We start from the raw sequence: 22,492 nt of genomic DNA, 5'->3' as shown, positions 1-22,492 counted from the left end.
CCCACCTGGAAGGGCCCATCCCTTCCCAATCTGCCCGCCCTTTCTTCAGGAACACTCAGACAACCTCCAATAGCAGGGAGTTCCCTCTCCAAACTCACGGCCCAGTCCCTCCCAGGTCACATCCATCTCCTCCTGGGGTTCCTCTGCAGTCATCTCCACGGGCCTCAGCCCTGAGTTGTGAGACAGAGACCTCTCACAGAATACCTGTCAGATCAAGGGCTCACCCCTGAGTCCTCTCAGGTCCCCTCCCCACCTGTCAGCCTCCCTGAGCACATGCCATTCTGAGGACAGGCCTTGGGAAGGACACCCAGTCCAGGCCCTCAGGGAGCGTCTTGTGGGAGAACAGCTGACCCCCAAGGTGTCTGGACCTGTAGAACATGGACACCAAGCCCTGAAGAACTTGGGCGCTGGCTGGTCTCCTCCTTCCCCAAGAGCTGCCAGTCTCAGGAAGGCTGGCCACCATGCCTTCACATAGGCCTGTATCCCCTCCCTGCCCCTTCAAGACCCCAATTGCCCCCCCACACTGCTCCCCATCCTCCTCACTGTGCTCACCTCCACACCCACAGACACGCCCAAGCCTCTGCAACCCCCTCCCTCCACCCCGCTGCCCCACGGCTTGCTCCAGCAGCGTGGCCGCACCTGCTTCCCCGAGGTTCCCATGGGCCACCCTCCTTGTGGATGAGCCTCCATGCACGCACAGAAACAGCCTGGGGCCACCACCAGGATCACCAGCTGCATGCCCTTGACCTCTACGCCTGTGTCCACTTTGATGTCCTCCACTCTCTGGCCAAATGCCAGGCTCTCAGCTCTCAGCATCCACAGGGAAACCCCCAGAGGGCCCCCTGGTCACATCCAAAGCAGGACTCACTGCCTGACCTCATACACACTGCTTCTCCCTGCCTTTCCAAGTCCCCAGCCACCAAGTCCTTCTAGCCCAAGTCCTGCAGCTTTGCTCCTGAGGTCCCTCCTGCCTGGCGTCTCGTCATTGTTCCCGGACTACCTCAATGGCATCCTAACAGGGCTCCTGCCTCCCATCTCCTCGCGGCCTCTGCAATGCCCCCCAATGCTCCTTGGCCCTTTCCCTCCTCTGAGCCCCCATCCATTCCCGTGGTTCTCCTAGAGTGTCACCTGCACTTCAGTTTGGAACCTCTGTATGAGAGGTGTGGGGTGAACCTGCGCTTGCCTTCACTAAACTGACTCCCGAAGGCATTCCTGTTCAAGTCTACCTTGTGGCTGCAAGCCTCCAGCACAAACCCCTGCATGTGGTCAGAGTCAAAGGCAGTTGGTGAATGAATGAATGAATGAATGGGTGCAAGGCTCCATACTGTTGCTTCAGCTTGGCTCCACTCAGCTCCTTCTCTGCATCGTCTCCTACCTCAATCTGGGCTCCTCAGATCATTCTCACTCCCCTCTCCCTGATCCACAGGCCCCCACGGGGACAGGGGGCGTGCACAAGGGTGTGTGCAGGTGTGAGGCAGTTTCTACTCACCAGCCGGTCAGCGATCCTGAGCAGCTGGTTCTGAGCCTCGACCCGGTGGCTGATGTCCTCCCAGTAAGATGACAGCACCACCACGGGCTTCACGTTGCCCCAGGGCAAATAGTAGTAGTGGCACCCTGGAAGGATGCAAAGGGCCTGGTACTGAGCCAGGAGCACAGGGGTGGGTAGGAAAGGGACCCAGGGTGGGACACATTCAGGCACCTGCTCCTTCCCCCTGAGGACTCCCTTGGACATACACATGTGGTTCATATTCCCCAAGGTTCAAACAAGGAGTCTGAGCTCCCTTCGTGTGCGGAACCAACAGCAGCTGCTCTCATTAGGGCTCTTTAGCTCATCCAAACAAAGGGGTTGTTAGAAGGACCCTGGGAAACCCACGCTCTCCAAAATCTCAACACCAAGCCAGCATGAAATTGACTACTGCCATAGGTCAGGATCAATGCTGACCACAGCCAGTTTTAGGAGCCCCATCTGTGGCCCTGGCAACAGGGACCCGCCTGGAGGCGAGCGGGGAGTGGGGGGTAGCACAGGGGGACAGAGCTGGGAGTCACCCCAAATAGGTTTGCACGGGCCAGGGCCTTTGCGTGGGCCTCCGGCAGCTTTCCGTGAGAAACAGTATTGAGGGTTCAGCCCCTGCTCTGTGGTCTGGGTCCCAGCCGGGCGCACAGCCTCTGGCCTCACCGTCAAAGACCGCCCGGCTGTACTGGGTGGTGGAGGCCAGCGGCAGGCAGGTCGTGTCGAACTTGTTACCGTAGTTCCCAATGCTGACCTCAAACTGGATGGCATCATCAACATCCTGGAGCATGGAGGCCGAGTAGAAGGCAGCAAACAGGGAATACTTGCGCCTCCGGAGGTACTTCTGGGAACAGAAAGGGCAGCCGAAGGGTCATGAGGAGCAGGAAGGAAGACACTGGGGTGGGGAGGCATCACGTGTCTGGCAGGCCCTGGCGGTGACTGGCGCCCAATAAATCCTGGCTGGACAGATGGGCGGTGAATGGTCCAGCTAAGCAACAGTGCCCAGATTTGGTTACTAACTGAGCAAACTCATTCCAGGCCTGTGTATTTGGCCCCGTTCCTCTAATAAGGTCTGATCCTCCAAGGTCATGCTGCTCCTCAATCCAAACCGGCAGCAGTGGCCTCGCCACCACGGGGATGCCTGGTCGCCTGCATCTGCCACTCGAAAGGGGCCAAAGGGTCTAAACCACCATGCCTCTGCCCAGAGCTCCCAGCCCATGCCACTCAGAGTCTCCACCACACCATCCAGCCCTGCATTACACACGAGCTGCCATGTGTTTGGGACGAATGTCCCCTCTGGGCATCAGGCACAGGGCTGAGGACATGGCAGGCACTCAATCACACATCCCAAGATGACTTTGCAATCCCCTTCACGGAAGGCAGAGAGAAGATGGTTACACAACTGGGTTTTTGAATCGTGTAAATAGAGGGGCGCCTGGGTGGCTCAGTCAGTTGAGCATCTGACTCTTGATTTCGGCTCAGGTCATGATCTCAGGGTTCATGAGACTGAGCCCCGCGTCAGGCTCCATACTGACAGAGCTTGGGATTCTCTTTCTCCCTCTCTCTCTGCCCTCCCCTGTTCGCACTCTCTCTCTCTCTCTCCCCTTCAAAATAAATTTAAAAATTTAAAAACTAAGTACATAGTAATAATAGCTAACGCTTATTGACTGCTCACTGCATGCAGGCTTGAATTAATTTAATTCTCCCAACAATCTTATGAGGTTAAGTATAATCACTACCCCAACTTCACTGATATGGAAACTGATACAGAAGGATTCAAACCAGCGCTTTCCGACTACAGAGTCTGAAAGCTTAAAACACCACACAGACCCCATACAGCTGCCTCCTGGACACAAGGCTCAGCTCTACCGCTTGCTGCTCTGGTACATTTAAGCCTCCGTTTCCTCAACTGTAAAATGGAGATACTAACAGCAGCCACTTCACAGGTGCTGGGAGGACTCAGTGCCATCAAATGTCACTAGCGTAGCGTTTGACATACGGTGAGTGATTAATAAGCGTTAGCTATCTTTACATTATTGTTATAAAACACACTTCTCATTTTGCATCAAGCTCTAGACTTTTAAAATATTTTCATTTATTTTCTTTGAGCCTCTGAATATCCCTCAGGAAGGTAGGATAGCTGTGGGGTTACTCCCATTTCACTGCTTAGGTACTGAGGCCCAGAGGGGTGAAGGAACAGACTGTGGGTACAGCTGAGCCCTCCTCCACCATGACAATAGAAGCCAGCCCCATTTGGTCGCCATCTCCTTCGCTTCTTCCAGAGCCACACCCCTCACCTCCACCCGAAGGATGTCATCCGCAGGGAGGTCCTCCACCTTCTGCTCGCTGTGCTCCACCAGCTTGGTCTCCAGGGAGAGCAGAACCCGACCTCGGTAGGCCACACCTTCCCCCTAAGAGGGCAGGTTGGTCACCAGAAGCAGAGAAGGGGGCGGTGGAGGGGAGGAGAGGAAGGAAAGGGGCCTGATCTGTCCCAGGCTCATCTCCCAGACAACCAGGAAGGCCCTGGGCTACCCCCATCACTCTGCAGATAAGGAAACGGTGGCCCAGAGAGTTCAGGGGACATGACAAGCCACCCAGATGGTCAGTACCAGACTCCAACCCAGCCAGGGAAGGATGAAACCTGAGACAGATAAGGCCTGGGTCCCTCAGGGGGACCAGGAAAAAGGTGGCAGGGGAGGGGGGGCTGTTAGGTTGGCCCTGAAGGGAAAGCAAAAGGGAGGGGAGTAAGAAGGAAGTAGAAGCCAGGAGGGGGCCAGGTGGAAAGAGGGTTCTCTGAGGGGACGCTCTCTGGCCCTGGGCTCCCATCGGGCTCTTGGAGTCCAGACTGGAGCAGACGCAGCCCAGGCTGGGAGAGCCCCGCATGCAGGCCTGGGGATGTGGGTTTGTGGGGGTGCTGGCTCACCTTGCTCATGTTCAGTTCTGCGTAGGGGTCCGGGAAGCCAGTGAACTCCCTGGGGCTGCCATAGAGGTTGACATAGCAGGGCCCAAAGGTGGGGAGGAAGCCCAGATGGTCGTCCACTGGGAGACATAGGTGAGGATCAGAAGAGCCAGCCCGGTGTGGCTTTCTAGTCCTCAGCCCAGTCAACCTCAGGCCTGAGCCCATCCCTGGCCCTGAGTTCCCTGAACATGCAGAGGATGCAACCCCCGTAAGTGTATAAAGAATCATGACACTGACCATTGTCTCCCATAGGCCCTTTAATTCTCACCACTATGCTGAGATGTGGAGATGGTTATTACTTTTATTATCTCATTTTACAGATGAGGAAACTGAGGCTCAGAGATGCAAAGGAACACATCACTACAAAGTGGCACAGCCCAGAATGGTCTAACCTCAAATCCCATGCACTTTGGTCTAACCCCAAAGCCAGCACGCAAAGCTGGGGCCCAGGGCCCTTCGCTGTCCTGCCCCTCTCAGGCCACACCCCAGCCTGCATCCCCACTCCCTCTTTCACAGGAGTGTGGGGACACATAAAGGAGGCCCAAGAGTCTAGTGACCAGAGAAGCCATCACCCAGGAAGCCGGAGGTGGGGGGGAACCTGGCTAGATGTCCCAATCCACAGGGCACTCCTCTGGCATGTGTCCCCCATACCCAACACGTCATTACGAAGTCGAGACAGATCACCCAACAGCTCTGACTCACTCCAGCATTCTGTCTTCCTCCCCACATTGTACAAAGTACCACCTTTCAGTGGAACAGGTTGGAGGACAGTGCAAAGGAGAATCCCACCAGTGATGAGGGAAACCTTTTCTCTACATCACTGTCTCCTCAGAGGCTCTCTGTTGTTATGGCATGATTTTCCAGTCAATGGTCAAGTTTCCCAGGACAGGACGTCACTGGACAATATTCTGAGAACCCGGAAAAGCCAAGGTGTCTCTTCCAAAACAAGGGGGGAGAGGCTGTTTCCAGAATGCCAACAATGGGAAGTGGGCCTGCGAGCAGGAGTCATCTGGGATGACCCAATCCTTATGAGCAAGGATGGGGCAAGGAAGGTACAAAATAAATGGCCTCAGCAAGAAAATGCTTGAGCCAGACCTAAGGACAGGAGCTGTGAAGCCCAAGTCCCACTGAGTGCCAAGACCCTGGGGTAAAGTGGGGTGGGCAGGGATAGAGCTTGAGCGCAGGAGCATGCCTCCCCACAGAGCCAGCTGCCGTGCGCCTGTCACCATTCTCCCTCCAGTCCCCAGCACAGACAGGGCTCTGGCATTTGGGACAGAGGTGGAGGCCCAGGCTAAGGAAACTAACATGAGCTTTACTAATTATTTGTACTAATCATCTCCATTATGATTTACCCTGTAAACTCCAACTTCAAGAGTTTTCCACTTACCCTGGCCTCCTCCTGGTCCCCAAGATGCCTTGCCCAGGGCCCTGCCCCACCCCCTCCCTGCCTGCAAGAGTGGACTCATTTGAGCCTGAGCTGGAGCCTAGCAGATTCAGGAAGGGGTTGCATGGGGAATTGTCTTTAAAGCATTCCAAGCGATTTTCATATTCAACCGCGGTACAGAAGTAACAGCCAAAGGTAAGCTCAGGGACCGTGGTGGTGTACCTCAGTCCCATCTCAAGCAAATCAAATAATCCCCAGCAACCAGCACCCTCTGGCCTCCAGCTAAAAACCCGCAGCCCACCCCCTTGCCATCCCCAGGAAAGCACATACGGTCCATGGCTGGAGAAGGCTTGACCACACCTGCAGGCTCCTCTAAAGCATAAAGAAATGGAAAAGGGGTTAAGATGGACATGACTGGGAGGATCGGTTACATGAACAGGCATGTGGATGGAGAGCTGGCAGACAGACAGATGGAAAGACGGCTCCTGTGTGGGAAATAGATGTGGCCCAAGGCCCCAACCCCCTCCCACCTGTGAATTTATCACAAATTAAGTCATTACTGCACCACCACCCCCAGCCAGACACAGCCCCCAGCAGCAAGATGAGCCTCCAGGTCCCTCCCCACCGGTGTCTGCCTACCTATGTCTGAGTGTTCTGTTTGCCAGTTGAAAATGGGACCTGAAACTTGACTCAATACGTTCAAGTAACAACACAGAAAAGAAATTGTGCTTTTTTTCCCCCTGTATTATAGCCAAATAAGTGAGAGAAAGAAAGCACAGACACAAAGAAAGGTGGGGGGAACATGAAAGGCAGTGAGGCATACCCAGCACTCCACCTAACAGGCAGGTTAACAATTGGGAGCAAGGTCCCTGAGCAATGGCATTTCAAGGTACGACATCTCCATCTAGTGGCCATTTTCAGTATTGCCAGCAAGAGCACCATGTTGCATTTTCACAACTGCAGGCACTGGCATCTTGCTTCCGGCACCCACCACTCCAAGTGAAGCACGGTGCCAGGCCCTGCCCATCAGCTGAAGGTTCTACACCCTGGGACATGCCCCTGTATTCTGGTAAGGGGTCTCCAGAAATGAGAGAAGCAAGGAAGGAGATGTTCTAGCACCCTTCTGGGCTCTTAGAATCTGTCCCTCACTTCTGAGGTAGATATAAGACACCCCCAAGGGAGTGGGCGCCCTTCAGTCTCCTTCCATGGTCCTCTCTGATTTTAGCCTCTTCCTGCCCTCTGACCCTCCCTGTTTCCTCCTCCAACTAGCTAAGCATAACCAGGTCTGGGGGCATGACCAAGCCTGTGATATGGTGGTAAAATCTTTGATTATTTTCATTTGTTGGTCATCTTTGCCTCCTTGTCTCCTCCTAAAATATATATCTATGCCTATTTTCCCACAGCTTCGTGGCTATAGTTAAGAGCCAAGAGTTGAGCAAAATATCATGAAGCAAGACTGAATAGAAGCAGAGAAAGAGCGAAGACAAGAGAGAAGGGGAGCATGGAAGTCCAGATACGAGGACAAGGCTGAGCCCCTGGTGCAGAAGGCAGCAGGAGGGTGAGCCCCTGGGACCCAGCCCCGCAGCTCTCTACAGCCGGGCCTCAGCTAGGAATGCCGGCTGGCAGAAGTGAGGGCTGCAGAAACCATCATTCACAGCCATTTCCATATCCACAGGAAGAGGTCTTCCTCCATGGAGGAGCCAGGCCTCTGGTCTTAGGGGAGCTTTTAGCAACAGGGAGAGGACCCACATGGGTACAGCTGCAGCCCCGAGGAGAGCCGCGGCCAGGACCCACCGGAAGGAAACAGATTCCATTTTAAGCTCTTTTCAAATGATTACAAACAGACCCGGCCAGTTATCTCAGGCTAATGAGGGCCGAGGTCATGGTTCTGACTGCCATGTGCTTCTTGCAGGGGCAAACTCCACTTCACATCCACAGACTGACTCTGAATCCTGGCTGTAAACCGGTGCCCCACCTAGACACCGAGGTCCCCCTATCCCCACCAGCCATCTGACCAACACATGCCTCTGGTGTCCAGGAGGACCAAGCGGTGGCTGCCGAGAAGTCTATTTCCCAATGGCACCTTTCATTAATTCCTTCATCTCTTCGTTCGTTCGTTCATTCAACAAACCTCATCAGGCACAGTGTTGGGCACCTAGTAAGACATGGCCCTGCTGACAACTTAGACTAACAATTCTTAATTTGGGGACAGAATCCTAGGTCTCCAGGTGCCAAGGAGACCTATCCCAGGTTCTCTCCTCTGCGTCTGCAGGCAACTCATAAAGTCAAGGGCAGAGTGACCAGCGAAGCTACCTAAGACAAGGCTTCTATTTAGTCCTCATCACCCTTCTGCCAAAATCCAAGGGTTTTGCCGTGTTTTCCCTGAGCCCAGGGAACCGTGGCTGTAGAAGCCCCAAACACTCCCAGTTTGGCGGCCTGAGCCACGCAGCCCAACTCCCTCACCTGGGGGAAGACCAAGGACAGGCCCTCCCGGCCTGGTGAGCCACACAGCACAGCTGTGCCCTGGGACACCCACGTCTTCTTCTGGAGAAGCCGAGGCCATTACCTGCCACCAGCCCTGCCAGCTCCTTCTCTCAGCAATCTCCCACGCCCACGGTTTGGCTGCCTGACACCAGCCCGTGCCAGACAGGAGGAGAAGCCGAGAACTGCTGGGAAATCATCTGTGCTCCAGAGACCAAAGGAAAAAAACAAAAACAAAAACAAAAAACTCTATGGATTTCTTAGCTGTGGAAAAAACTGTAGGACCCAAGTGCCATCGATGTAGGATGATTTTCGTACGTTTAAAATTATAAAAGAGTCTGTGTCAGTTTCACGGGCCTCATGTGCCCGTTACCTTTCGAAAGAGCTGCAGCTTCTTAAAAAAAAAAGAAGAAGAAGAACTGCAGCTTCTAAGGAAATCACTCCTTTTTAGAAAACAAAATTTTTACTAAATGCTTTGGAGCACAGGGTCCAAGGAATACTTAAGTGTGCCCAGGCAAACTTGTGGGCAGCAGTGCTTAAGAGGCTAGTGTTAGGTCCTGTCCTCACTGGAAATAAAAACAAAAACATGAAAACAAAAACTCCTGGTTGTGCCAGATAATCTGGTGAACCACGAAGGCAGAGGAATATGGAGAAACAACGCGTTTTTACAGTTTGGTTTAGTGGGGGTATTGAGAGCAGGGAGAAAACAGCGTGGAGCACCGCCCAGATGTGATAGAACCCCCTAAAGGGAAGAAAGAACACAAGCAGCTGAAAGGAAAACTGGAGTGACACGTTCTGAGATGGCCTCAGGACAAATGGGAGAAGCTGGGCGGGGAGCAAGGCAAATACGAACTTTCAGGGTCTCAGTGACGCACCTCTGCCAGAAGGGACATTGGAGCAGTTGTGAAGAACAGCTCTATTTTGAGCAGTAAGTTAAACTCTTGTATTGTTTCAGAGATCAAGCTATTTAATAACGCATTTAAAACTGGTTAGCTAGTTGCAAGAAGAGTCTCATTTACTCCCAAAACAATCTGCGGGAGAGGATTGAACCCACCTTGGAATGCCTCCCTGACCCATGCAGGGTTGCCCATGACCTGAGCGCCATCTAGTGGCCAAGTAAACCTCTTTCTCACATTCCCTTTAAAACCTTCATAGTGACCCTGAAAAAGATCAAGGCCAACATCACCAACAGAAATGAAGACTGATTGGGGGGAGAGGGATCTAAACTCTCCCTCGGGCAGCCAATAGCAGGCACAGGTGTAGCCTCATGAAATAGTAGTCATCAGGAAACAGTCAGAAGGTCATTTTGTGCTTCTACGAGGGTCTGCCCCTGGATTCTAAAGCCAGAGACAGCACCAATCAGACAACTGGAGAAGATTCCTTCCATACCAGGAGTTTCGATCTGCAAGGGGTCCAGAATGCCCTCTCTTCCACCCCACCCTCATGATGCACTGACCCTCAAATCTTTCTACCTGCACATCCAAAATAGCCATTCTCAAAAATTATCTGAACAGCATCAGAGAAGTGGGATGATTGTTTCCACAGTCAGTGGGGGTAGGGGGCTGGAGCGGGAAGGGCCCTCACAGCAGTGTCTTATGGATGGCGGTTTTTATGTGTTCCACCGATTAAAAGTACCAATGATGAAATCAGAATGGCAGAGAGCAATTGGATATTAAAGCTACCTGAGGACACCTGGAATTTCACTGCACAATTCTTTAGTTTCATGTGTGTTTGAATTTTCTATAATTAAAAGGTGATTTTTTTTAATGTTTCAGAAAATGTATAAGAAAGGGATTGCTCAACTTTAAGAGTACCAGATGGAATCTTCCAGAAACTGGACACATTAACCTGTGTTCCAGGTAAAGATTTGTCAAGGTGAATGGACAGAGAACAATGCACCCTGTCTGTAGAAAGGCACCAGCACTGACCAGGTCTTGCCAGAGAGTGAATAAAGGAGAAAGGAAGAATCACAGAGTGCTGACCAAGGTAGAGAAGCAGCATCTGCAAGTTTCCAGACAGCATTCACCTGAAGGTCTCCAGAAATGATTTGGAATTCTCAACAGAGTGCAAGAAGACATAGGTGTTGTGAAGCAAAACAAAACTTTTGGGAGAGAACCGACCAAAAAGAAAATGAAAAATATAAAAGGAATGACAGAGGGGAACGGAGGCGGGACAAGAAAACTCAAAATGCGATGGCCAATTTTAAACTACATGGAAAGCAGTAAGGAGAACTGGTACAGTGGAGAAAGATCAGATTAGTGATGCAGAAAGCCAATAATAATGATACTACACAGCAAAGTTACTTTACTTTAGGTTTTCATGCATACCAGACACTCTAAGAATGTTACATTTATAATCTCACTGGATCTTTACAATAGCCTTATGAGGCCCCGCCTGGCGAGAGGGGAGGAGGGACTCACTCAGCTACAAAGAAGCAGAATTGGGACCCAAGCTGCCTGGTTCCAGAGTTCCTGCTCTTATTCCCTACCCCACCCTGCTTTCAGCTGCTCCTGTTCCAATGTTAGAATAAATTCCTCTTCAACTCAGATTTAAGAATTCACCACGACTCAGATAAAATTCACTGAAAAGAGTCCCGCACTTGGCTAGATCAAAGTAACTTAACTGTAAGAAAAAAAGATGTGTTCCTACAAGCAGCATCTAGTTAGAAAAATCAAATCAGGCTGCTCTCAGAAAGTGCACCTGAATAAATGCAAAATAGACTAAATATTTAAATGTAAAAAAAAATTAAAAATAGAGTTAAATATAACCTTGGGGTTTGCTGAAGGCCTTCCTAAGCATGACATATGGGACAAAAACCATATCATTATGTAGATAAGAGATTTTGAAAATAAGCACAAGAAGTTAATTAGAAAGTTTTAAAAGGAAACAACAAAATAAGCTGAAGAGAGTTAAATAGTAAAAAGATGAGAGAAGACAAAATTTAAAAAGAAAAAATTAGAAAATTAAGAAAAAACATTAGAATTGATAAATAAATCCAAAAGTTGATTCTTTGAAACAAAGTTCGGGGGTAGGGTACTTGTAACAAAGCTAACCAAGAAAAAAAGAAAGAAAACTCAAACACATAACATTAGAAATAAGAAAAGGGAAAACACCATAGGTAGAGAGAATTGTTTAAATTATAAAAGATTGCTCTATACAACACTATGTAAATAAATTAGAAGAGTTCGACATAGTGAACACTTTTCTATGGAAAAAAATTATCAAAATTGACTATAGTAAAAGTAAGAAGCTAAAAATAACAATGGTCACAGGAGAAACTGAAAAGTTTTTAAAGAGCAAGTACTATACCCACTCACAAAGGGCACCTAGCCCATCTGGTTTTATGGGTGAATTCTTTCAAACCCTCAAAAGACTATATTCTTATGTTATATAAACTTCTCCAGATGTTAGAAAAGACTTTAAATCTTTCCAATTAATTTTATAGAGCCAGCATAACCCAGATACCAAAACCTAAGAAATAACAAGCAGACATACCAATTAAAGATAATAGAAAATCAAGAAACAGGCCCAAGAACACATTTAAGAATTTGGTAGTGGATAAAGGTGGCATTTCAAAATATAGAGAAAAAATTATTTAATATACAGTGTTGGTATTACCAAAGAACAACTGTGAAATAAGTAATGTTAGATCCTTGCCTTATTTGCTAAGGAAAAGGTTAACAGATTTAGCTACATAAGAATTTTAAATATCTACACATCAAATTCTATTACATGGTAAAATAAAACAGACAAGAATTATTTACCACATATACAACAGGGGAAAAGTTAACACCCATATATATACAGAACTCTTACAAAACAGTGAGAAAAAAACAAACATACTATCAGAAATATGAACCAAGACAATGAATAGGCAATTTATAATAGAATAAAATACATAATAAATACATAAGTAATATGTAAATATAAAACAACTATTAAAATATTTTTAAACTTGCATTCATCAACTTAACCATCTATTGATGAAATGAAGATTAAGACAACGATGAAATTCAGCCATCAATTAACAAAGCTCTTTTTTAACATTATTTTAACCTGTGTTGGTGAAAGTAGAGCAAAATAAGCTTATGTGAGTGATTAGAGGGTACATTAGTTCAGTCTTTTGAAGGGCAATTTTGATATATAGGAAAACCTTTAAAATGTACAAATCCTGGGACACCTGGGTGGCTCAGCTGGTTAAGGGTCCAACTCTTGATTTTGGCTCAGGTCATGATCTCACAGTTCGTGTGATTGAGCCCCATGTTGGGCTCTGTGCTGACAGCATGGAGCCTGCTTGGGATATTCTCTCTCTCTCTCTCTCTCTCTCTCTCTCTCTCTTTCTCTCTTTCTCTCTCTGTCTCCCTCCCTCTCTCTCTATCCCTCCCCTGCTCACACACACACACTCTCTCTCTAATAAATAAATAAGCTTTTCAAAAAATTTACAAATCCTTTGATACAGCAACTCCACTTCTAGGTATTCATCCAAAAAAAATCATGAATTGTATAAAAGATTCATCTACAAAAATATTCAATATAAAATTAGTTTTTTATAATGTAGAAAAATTAGAAAACCTGAATATTCATCATTAACTAGTTAATGTGAATTAAGATACATTCACACAGTGGAAAATGGGTATTCATTTAAAATGCTATTGTACAATATTTAATAACATGAATAAACATCTATGTTATATTGCCAAGTGACAAAAAGCAGTTTTCAAAATAGTTGTTTCAAAACAGTTTTTAATGCACACACACCTGGGTATACATACAGACACATTCATGTACATATGCATACACACACAAAAAAAACTCCCAGAATATTAATAATTAGCTCTTATCTGGGGGGTAAGCATATGGGTAATTTTATGGGCAAATTTTATATTCTTCTTCATTAATTATTTTTTAAATTTTACAAAATGATCATGGCCTACTTTTTCACTGACCAATTAAAGCTATTTCGAAATAGAAACTCCTAGAACACAGTTGGCCAACACAGAACCTGATGCACAGAATGGCCGCAGCCGCCCGTGTTATCGGCAGGAGGGAATTATCCTCTCTATACCATTCAGTGGTGTATCCCACTCGCCGAGGTGTAGAGAATCCTAAGTGTCTGTGAGGCCATCTTTCTCATTGGCCACAGCCCTTCTTCATGACAAATGGGCTGCAAAGGCCTCATAATTAATATTCCCTTTTCTGCACTCTCAAAACTACAGGTATAAGACAGGTAGGGGTAGATCAGGGGAGAGTGTGGAGGACCAGAGGACAGAACAAGGGAGGGAAACTTACCTTCTATTTCTCCTCCAGGGGCAGAGATTTTCGACATACTCAGGTAGGTGGTGGCCACGATGTCATTGTGGGTGAGGCGGTCCCTAGAATAAGAGGGCAGAGAGGGCCTGAACACAGGAGGGGGACTGCACGCCACAGCCCACCCAGGAAGGAGAGGGTTATACATCTTTATGGGTCTCAGTCTTCATACTGGATATGTTACTGAGGCCTGGTAATCCTAGGGAAGAAGAGACTGGAAAGGAAGTGTTGCTCAAGACTCCTCTGAGGGAACTAGTCCATCTGGCCAACCACCAGCATCCCATCAGCCAACCAACACTGGGCTGCCAGCCTGGATGTCTGGGGAGACATCTGCAGGTTGAAAGGAAAGAGGCCAGAGGCAGGAGGGAGGGCAGGAGAGCAGGAGGCTGCTCTGGGAACCAGACCCCCAGACCCAGGTTGAGCAAGGTTCTAGAAGCTCAGGAAATATCCAGGCCAGGAGAAAATGGGGCATCCCAAGAAGAAGCTATCTCCAAGGCCACAGTCTTAAATTAGTTTATATTAGCTTATATTAAATTAGCTTATATTAGCTCATGCAGGATTACTTTTTGTATCTGACTTTATATGTGACGAGGCACTTTCAACCTCCTTTATCTCAAAGGATCCTCTCAACAGCCTTGAAGAACTAGTACGTTTATTATCCTCTCCATTGCACAGATGAGAAAATTGAGGCTCAGAGGTGGAAGGTCCTTGCCCAAGGTCAGCCTGGGAGGGAGGGGCAGAGCCAGAACTGAAACCCTGGTGTCCTGACTCCTGATCCAGTGCTCCTGCCATGGCACATGCACGGGAGCCTGTCCCTGTCCTGCTTCCTCGGAGGAAGGCTTCTCCCTTCCCTAACCAGCATGGGGGACTACAGGTAGGAGTTTGAGCAGACTGACTATAACGAGTCCATTAGCCAACAACATCCCATGCAGACCCTCCCTCTGGGTCCCACCCCTGCCCCCTTGACAATAACATAGAGAATAGCTGGCATTTATCAAGCACCTACTGAAAGTCAAACATTGTGCTAACATCGTCATATGAATTAGCTCGAACCCTCACTCAGTCCCATGAGGCAAGTACTCATGAGGATCTCAATGAGGAAACTGAGGTTGCCAACATGGCAAAACTAGGATTTGAGCCAGATACACCTGACATGGGAAGCAGAGCTTTGATTGCAGTCACCCACTGCAATCCTTGTCAGGCTAGACCAAGAGTCCTCAATCCAGTGATTTCGACCCCCAGGGACATTTAGCAAGGCCTGGAGATAGTTTTGAATGGGGACAGGGAGCAAGAGAGAGATGCCATGGTTGCCACCAAACACCTTACAATGCATAGGACAGTCTTGTCCAGTAAGGAATTTTTTGGCCCAAAACGCCATAGTGCTAAGTTGAGAAATGCTGGACTGGGCAAGACCTATCTCCTTCCTGAAATTTCCCGGGATCCATGTTCCTTGGAGCCCTGTAGGCTCTCTCTCCCTCCTATGGGTACCTAGGCCATAGGCAGCTTCAGAAAATGACACACCCAAGCCCCACTGTGAAAGACACGCTTGGGCAAGGCTATTATTCTATTTCTCTTTTCAATGCTATACCCATCAGATACCTGATCTCTACTGCTCCTTTCCTTCCTCTTTGCACTTCCCAGATTGGTGATTAAGCTTTGATTTTAAAGTTTTCCACCCGGGTGGGGACTAACCAACAAGAATGGATTGTCAGCAGAGATCTTCATCATTTTTCCTGATGAAGGATGGTGATAAGCCCTGGGAAGTAAGAACTTCCTGACACATCTTACAGTGAGATCATCAACAGCAGATAACTGGCAACTGCCTTCATGACTGGCCCCTGGGAAAGACCAGCACTTAGAGAGGAGAATGAAATTTCTGACCTCTGGTCTTATCTGAACTGTGTGAGAATGGAGACAGATTCCGTTTTTATGGGGTAGAAGGAACTTCTTGAATTTTTGTTCTTTAACAAAAAAGAAAACATGAAAGGATTGAACAGAAGATTAAGTTACAAGGAAAAGGCCATGTGGACCATATCATATTTCCAGGGCTCAGGTGATAACAAAAGTTTATCTGAGTTTTCTGGGAAGAAAGCACTTTTCTGGACAGGAACTTGCAGCAGCAGAACACTTTCTGGCCAAGAGTTGGGTTTTGGGGCTTGGGGTTGCTTTTGGAAAATACAGCAAGTCTGAAAATAGACTCACAATAAAAATGCCGCTTCAACCCAAACCAGAGATGCAACCACCGGATTCCGTAATGTGTTTGGATTGTACAGTATGCTGATGCCTTCGACACAGCTCACACGGACCCCGGCAAGGCCCACCCACCACACACAACACAACCACACCCATGCGCACATGCACACAAGAGTCCACAGGCACAGACACACACAGACACGTACAGCCAATCAGCCCCTGTCACCACAACACACTCAGGTGCGCACACACATTGTGAGCGGAGATACAGAGGTGGTTCTGGGGACATGAAGCACATCTCTCCCCAAGACCGCTTGCCCACGGAACATACCTGCGGTCAGGGCCCTAGAGGCCTCTCCCTCCTGGCCCTCCTGGCTGCTGCTTTCCTCTCTAATTCCCACAAGCTGTTTTCTCTAGGCCTAGGGAACTGGCGCACACTTTAATGGTTCTGTGGCCTGGGGGTTTTCCTCGGTCTCTCATTACCCTCCTGGCTGGGGGTACCATGGCCTGAGACCAAAGGAGAACACGCTGGGAACCGCACGGCCAAGACTTTTTGGGGGCAGAAAGAGGACAACTCTCTTTTTGGAAAGCCTCATGTCTGGAAGGTCCCAGAGCTCATGCATGTGGACCCCTAATAGCCCTCCAGGTGTGACAGAGATCACCTTAACACAGTGGGAAGCAGAGAGCCCAGTGGTTAAGAACACAGGCTTTGGGAGCAGCAGGCTTGGGTTCGATCCCAGCCTCAGCTGCTTCCCAGCTGTCACTTTAGATAGATCACCCCCTCATCTATAAAGTAACCAGGAATCGAGCTGAGGATCACATGATGTCACGCATGTAAAATACTTGCTGGGCACAGGACCTGGCACACAGTAAGTGCTCATTCCACATTAACAGCCCACAGCGGGCATGGGGTGGGGGGCGGGGGGGAGCCGGGTCACAGCCCATCCTCCCAGAAACCCTACTCTTTCCAGCTTCCTTGCCTTTGCTTATTATCCTCTTTGCACTGGAATGCCTTCACCCTGGACTTATCAAAATCCTACCTCCTCCAGGAAGTCTTCCTGATAACCCCCTGCCCTAGGGGATCTCAGGCTTCTGGAGATCTCTCTGCTCTACCTGGCTGCCCTCTGTACCTTGGAGTAGGGCTGTGAGTAAGCTTCCCAAGAACAGCCCACGACCTCTCCTTCTCTGGCCTCCCAGCAGAGGAAACTCCCTTACCTGAAAAAGACTCTTCCACTATGTGTTCTCAACTGAGGAAAACTGAAGGACCCAGTGAACCCTGACAATAGTCACCCCAAAGACTCCAAGACTCAGCACTCACCAGTCTATGACGCGAATCCTCATTTTTTCACACATAGAGGGAAACTGAGGAGGGAAGAGAGACATGGTGGAGTGGGATCCTTTTAAAGAAGGGGAAGTCCAGGGGAGCCTGGCTAGTTCAGTCAGTAGAGCATGCAACTCTTGATCTCGGGGTTGTGAGTTCAAGCCCCATATTGGGTATAGAGATTACTTAAAAATAAAATATTTTTTATAAAAGGGGGTGGGCATCTGGGTGGCTCAGTCAGTTAAGCATCTGACTCTTGATTTCCACTCAGGTCATGATCTCACAGTTGTGAGATCAAGCCCCGCGTAGGGCTCTGCGCTGGGCATGGAACCTGCTTGGGATTCTCACTCTCCCTCTCCTTCTGCCCCTCCCCTGCTTTCACTCTCTCTCTGTCTCTCAAAAATAAATAAATAAACATATAAGAAGAAGGAGGAGGAGGAGGAGAAGCAGAAGAAGAAGAAATAGAAGAAGTAGAAGCAGCAGCAGAAGCAGACGAAGAAGAAGAAGAAGAAGAAGAAGAAGAAGAAGAAGAAGCAGGAAGTGGAGGAGAAGGAGAAGTCCAGGATATAAGCAGGATGCTGGGGAGGCCAGGAGCCCAGGGTCTGCTGGGATGGGCCCGAGGAGGCAAGGCTTACCATGGCAGGCAGGGTGATGCTCTGGTTCCACTGAGGGTTGGCTGTCTTCTCCAGGATCTTGCTGCAGAGCTAGAAGACAAAGAGGACAGGTGGATGGAGCTCCAAGGGAACTATGATCTCCTTGGGAGGCCACCTCACCAGCCAGGGCTGCTCTCTACCATGTTGGCCACCCTTCAGGCTGGGCAGAAGATCCTAGGGACCTTAAAGGCTCAGACACAAGGAATTTGCAGAGACAAAGCTCAATGGTAAATCAGATCCAGAGCTGGAGAGTATGGGGTGGGGTAGCAAGAGGGTGCGCGGATGGGGTGGGGGTGGGGTGACAGATTGCCTGAATTCCACGGCCCTTCTACCCTTATCTCCCACCTTTGACTGGAAATCCTCCTGCCCCAACTCCCATATGTCCATGACCTTAGTGTGGGGGCCCTGAGTCTAGACTGGCTTTCCCAGGGGTCCTACAGCTAAACACACTAACCTCTACCAGTCAGCCCAGACCACCTGCCCCTTTGGAACACCGTGAGCCCTAAGAGATTGAAGATGGGGGAAGGAAGTGGAGGAGAAGGGGAAAGGGGAGCTAGAGGGCCAGGGCTTGAGGGCCAGGCACCAGCATCTGAGAATGAGAGAAGAATGCAGCGAACACAAAAACCCCATAAGCCACAGTCTGCCTCAGATCAGCCCTGCTCTTAAGACTGGGCTTTCCACAATCAAGAAAACTGGCAGAGGTGGAATCCAGATCCAAACCAGTGACTTGTGTGCTCTACATGTGCTAAGAATGCCCTGGGAGGTGCCACACCCCATAGCCAGCTCCGGGGAATCACGTCCCTGCACAGGGACAGCAGGTAATCTATTTCAGATACATAGATCCTGGTAGGTTTGCATGTCCTACAGCCTTTCTCAGAGCGTTTACTGCGGGCCCTGCACTGTGCCAAGCATTTATGTGCATTATCTCACTTAATGAACATCTGATCAGGGGCTTCCATTCTTCCATTAAATGAGGGTACAGCTTCCATGAAGGTCAGGACTTTGTCTCCACCCCTGATCCACCCAAAGTCAGCCCCTGTCCCCACCCTCCCTGCCTCCCTGTGAGAATAGCCCAGGCAAAGCTTGGAGGCAAGGATGGGTGCCAGGATTTGCCCCTTGTGTCAGCAAAGAAAGGAGTAAGGAAAGAAAAGAGACCGACAATTTCACGGGCAGAGGGTGAATGAAAGTTCAAAGGGTTAAACACATGGAAAGATACTCAACCTCCCTCATAAGAAAAGAAACACAAATAAAACCAAGACACCATTTGTCACCCATCAGATTCATAAAACTCTAAAATCCGACAGCCCTCTGGTGGCAAGGGTATGGGGAGACTCCTTTCTCATATTGTGCTGGCGGAAGAAAAAAATATCTCAACCCTCTAGAGGGCAACTGGCCACTATCCATCCAAATTGCAAGTGTAAAAACCCTTTAACCTACCAGTTCTACCTCTAGACATTCATCATACAGAAATACTTGCATACGTGCAGAATGACATATGTAATGAAGTGATTCACTGCACACAGCTTGAAGTATCAAGGGTATGGAACAACCCACGTGTCCACCAACAGAGGGTGGGTTACATAAACAGCAGTCCATCCACACAACGGGCTGCTATGCAGCTCTGAAGAATAAGGACTGCTCTGTGATACAAAACAATTTCCACACAACGGGCTGCTATGCAGCTCTGAAGAATGAGGACTGCTCTGTGATACGAAACAATTTCCAAGTTATATTATTAACTGAGAAAAGGTAAGTACTGAGGATGTAACGCACTACATGATGACTATAGAAAACATGGCCGTATGGTATGTTTGGAAGTTGTTATGACAGTAGCTCCTAAGAGTTCTCATCACAAGGAAAAAACATTTTTTCTGTCTTTTTTTTTTTGTATTTTGTATCTATATGAGAGATGGATGTTAACTAAACTTAGGATAATCACTTTGCAGTTTGTAACTCAAGTCATCATGCTGTACATTTTAAATTTATACCATGCTGTATGTCAATATCTTAGTAAAAGTTGGAGGGGGAGAAAAATTAAAAAGCAAAGTGCAGAGCAGTGAGTATAATATACAACCATCTGTGTTAAGAGAATAGCACGTAAGGATTTGTAGTCTGATTTGTTTGCACACGCATAACGAAACCAGAATGATGCAAAAGCATCTAACTGCAATGCTTCCCTCTGCCAGGGAGAGAGTGATGGGTGGATGGGTGTGGGGCAAGAGGAAGAGATTTCATGATGGCTGCTACGTAGAGGATGATAGATAGATGATAGATAGATGATAGATAGATAGATAGATAGATAGATAGGGTCTCCACAATAAATATATTACCTAACCCAAATATTTGATGACCAAAATTTTTAAATAAAAGGAAAAGAAAGGACTCTAACCGGACACAGCAGAGAGATCCTGCCGATACCGTGCCTCAGCTCCCTGGTACAAGAAGGCACAGGAGCGATGTGTGTGCTCCCCACACTCCCAGGAGGAATGCCCTCAGGGCCTGCTTCAGCTTTGGCCCCAAGTTGCTGAAGACACCCTCCACAGCAGGTGTTTCCCCCTGGCCACCCTGGGCTGTGGGTCTGGGAGACTGAACATAGCAGGTCTCCCCGCCACACCCAGGCCGGCACTGCCTCTGGCCCTGGAAGACCCCAACAGCCTTCCCACACTCTGCTCCACTCCCCACACACTCAGCCGAGCCAGCACCAAGCTTCCTCCCCCTCTTTCTTCCCCTCTTCTTCTTCCTCCTCCTTTGTCTCTAAGCCTTTTTTCTGTTTTACCCTCCTTCACTTCCTGATAGAGTGTAATTCATATGACCATTCTGGAGGGCTATTTGGCCATCTGTATCAAATACTGAAAAATAAGCATGCCCTCTGCCCCGTTCTAGAAACTTCTCTATAGAAAAAACAATCTGAGTATGAAGAAAGATTCCTGCACGCTGATTTGTCACAGAGATGTTCATAAAGGATGAAACTAGCAACTATAACAAAAAAGTTATCCCAAAATAGGTTAAATGTTATGTCATAATCATCTAATGGAATATTATACAGTCTTCAAAAATTTATTTCAAAGGCTGTTTAATAGCCTAAGAAAATACTAGACTATAAAAATAGTTTACCAAGCTGAGTAGATAGAATTGATTCTTGTTGTTGATGGTAGTTACATATTCTATAAATCACCGAGAACATTGAATTTGTGAATATTAAACCACTGTTCTGGGGGAAATACAGGGTTAGGCTCCTATCAGCCTCTGTCACAACAGTTTTCTCAACTAATCAATACATAACTTTGTGTTATGTGTGTTTCTGTTTAAGGATTCTTATTTAATATATACTGTTGTGGGGCATCTGGGTGGCCCAATTGGTTAAGTGTCGAACTTTGGCTCAGGTCATGATCTCGCAGTCCATGGGTTCGTGTGCTTAGTCAGGCTCTATGCTGACAGCTCAGAGCCTAGAGCCTGCTTCAGACTCTGTGTCTCCCGCTCTCTCTGCCTCTCCCCTGCTCACGCTCTGTCTCTCTCTCTCAAAAATAAATAAAAGTTAAAAAAATTCATATATGGGAGTGCAAGCTGGTGCAGCCACTCTGGAAAACAGTATGGAGGTTCCTCAAAAAACTAAAAATAGAACTACCCTACGACCCAGCAATTGCACTACTAGGTATTTATCCACGGGATACAGGTGCGCTGTTTTGAAGGGACACATGCACCCCCATGTTTACAGCAGCACTATCAACAATAGCCAAAGTATGGAAAGAACCCAAATGTCCATCAATGGATGAATGGATAAAGAAGATGTGGTATATATATATATATATATATATATATATATATACACACACACACATATATACAATGGAATATTACTCAGCAATCAAAAAGAATGAAATCTTGCCATTTGCAACTACGTGGATGAAACTGGAGGGTATCATGCTAAGTGAAATTAGTCAGAGAAAGACATGTCATATGACTTCACTCATATGAGGACTTTAAGAGACAAAACAGATGAACATAAGGAAAGGGAAACAAAAATAATATAAAAACAAGGAGGGGGACAAAACAGAAGAGACTCATAAATATGGAGAACAAACTGAGAGTTACTGGAGGGGTTGTGGGAGGGGGGATGGGCTAAATGGGTAAGGGCCATTAAGGAATCTACTCTTGAAATCATTGTTTCACTATATGCTAACTAATTTGGATGTAAATTTTAAAAATTTTTTTTAAAAAAGAGAAGTTGAAAAGAACATTTGTAACTTACTATAACCTAAAATTGTTTAATAGTTTCTCTGGTATTATACAGCTTTTATATAGGAATTAGATAAGAACATAGCAATAAAATTGCTGGTGATATATAATATGAAGCAAATATCTAATAAACACTAAAAAAAGAAAAATATCACCTAATAATTTATGGGTGGTCTACCAAAGAATTTTACAAAATAGGGGCACCTGGGTGGCTCAGTCGGTTGGGCGTCCGACTTCAGCTCAGGTCATGATCTCGTGGTTTGTGAGTTCGAGCCCCGCATCAGGCTCTGTGCACAGAGCCTGGAGCCTGCTTCGGATCCTGTGTCTCCCCGTCTCTCTGCCCCTCCCATGCTCATGCTCTGTCTGTCTCTCCATAATCAACATTTAAAAAAAAAAAGAATTTTACAAAACAGTGAGCTATCTGACACCAAAATTACACAGTCAGATG

At 47.8% G+C, this 22,492-nt stretch overlaps 1 protein-coding gene across 8 annotated transcripts in view; it reads right to left on the bottom strand.

Moving 5' to 3' along the window:
* DYSF (dysferlin) overlaps positions 1–22,492 on the bottom strand; it is a 224,604-nt gene that overhangs the window by 120,973 nt on the left and 81,139 nt on the right. For all 8 annotated transcript variants that reach the window (XM_049651675.1, XM_049651676.1, XM_049651678.1 and 5 more), the window contains 7 exons: positions 17,791–17,859; positions 17,153–17,196; positions 13,624–13,706; positions 4,434–4,549; positions 3,808–3,921; positions 2,177–2,354; positions 1,490–1,614 (listed from right to left, as the gene is read on the bottom strand). In XM_049651675.1, coding sequence (XP_049507632.1) covers positions 1,490–1,614; positions 2,177–2,354; positions 3,808–3,921; positions 4,434–4,549; positions 13,624–13,706; positions 17,153–17,196; positions 17,791–17,859 — 729 coding nt within the window. The remainder of the gene's footprint in view (positions 1–1,489; positions 1,615–2,176; positions 2,355–3,807; positions 3,922–4,433; positions 4,550–13,623; positions 13,707–17,152; positions 17,197–17,790; positions 17,860–22,492) is intronic.

The sequence above is a fragment of the Panthera uncia genome (genome assembly GCF_023721935.1).
Source record: "Panthera uncia isolate 11264 chromosome A3 unlocalized genomic scaffold, Puncia_PCG_1.0 HiC_scaffold_11, whole genome shotgun sequence".
Classification (NCBI taxonomy): domain Eukaryota; kingdom Metazoa; phylum Chordata; class Mammalia; order Carnivora; family Felidae; genus Panthera; species Panthera uncia.
The sequence above is the reverse complement of the archived record's forward strand: the minus strand, read 5'-3'. Positions and strand labels throughout refer to the sequence as shown.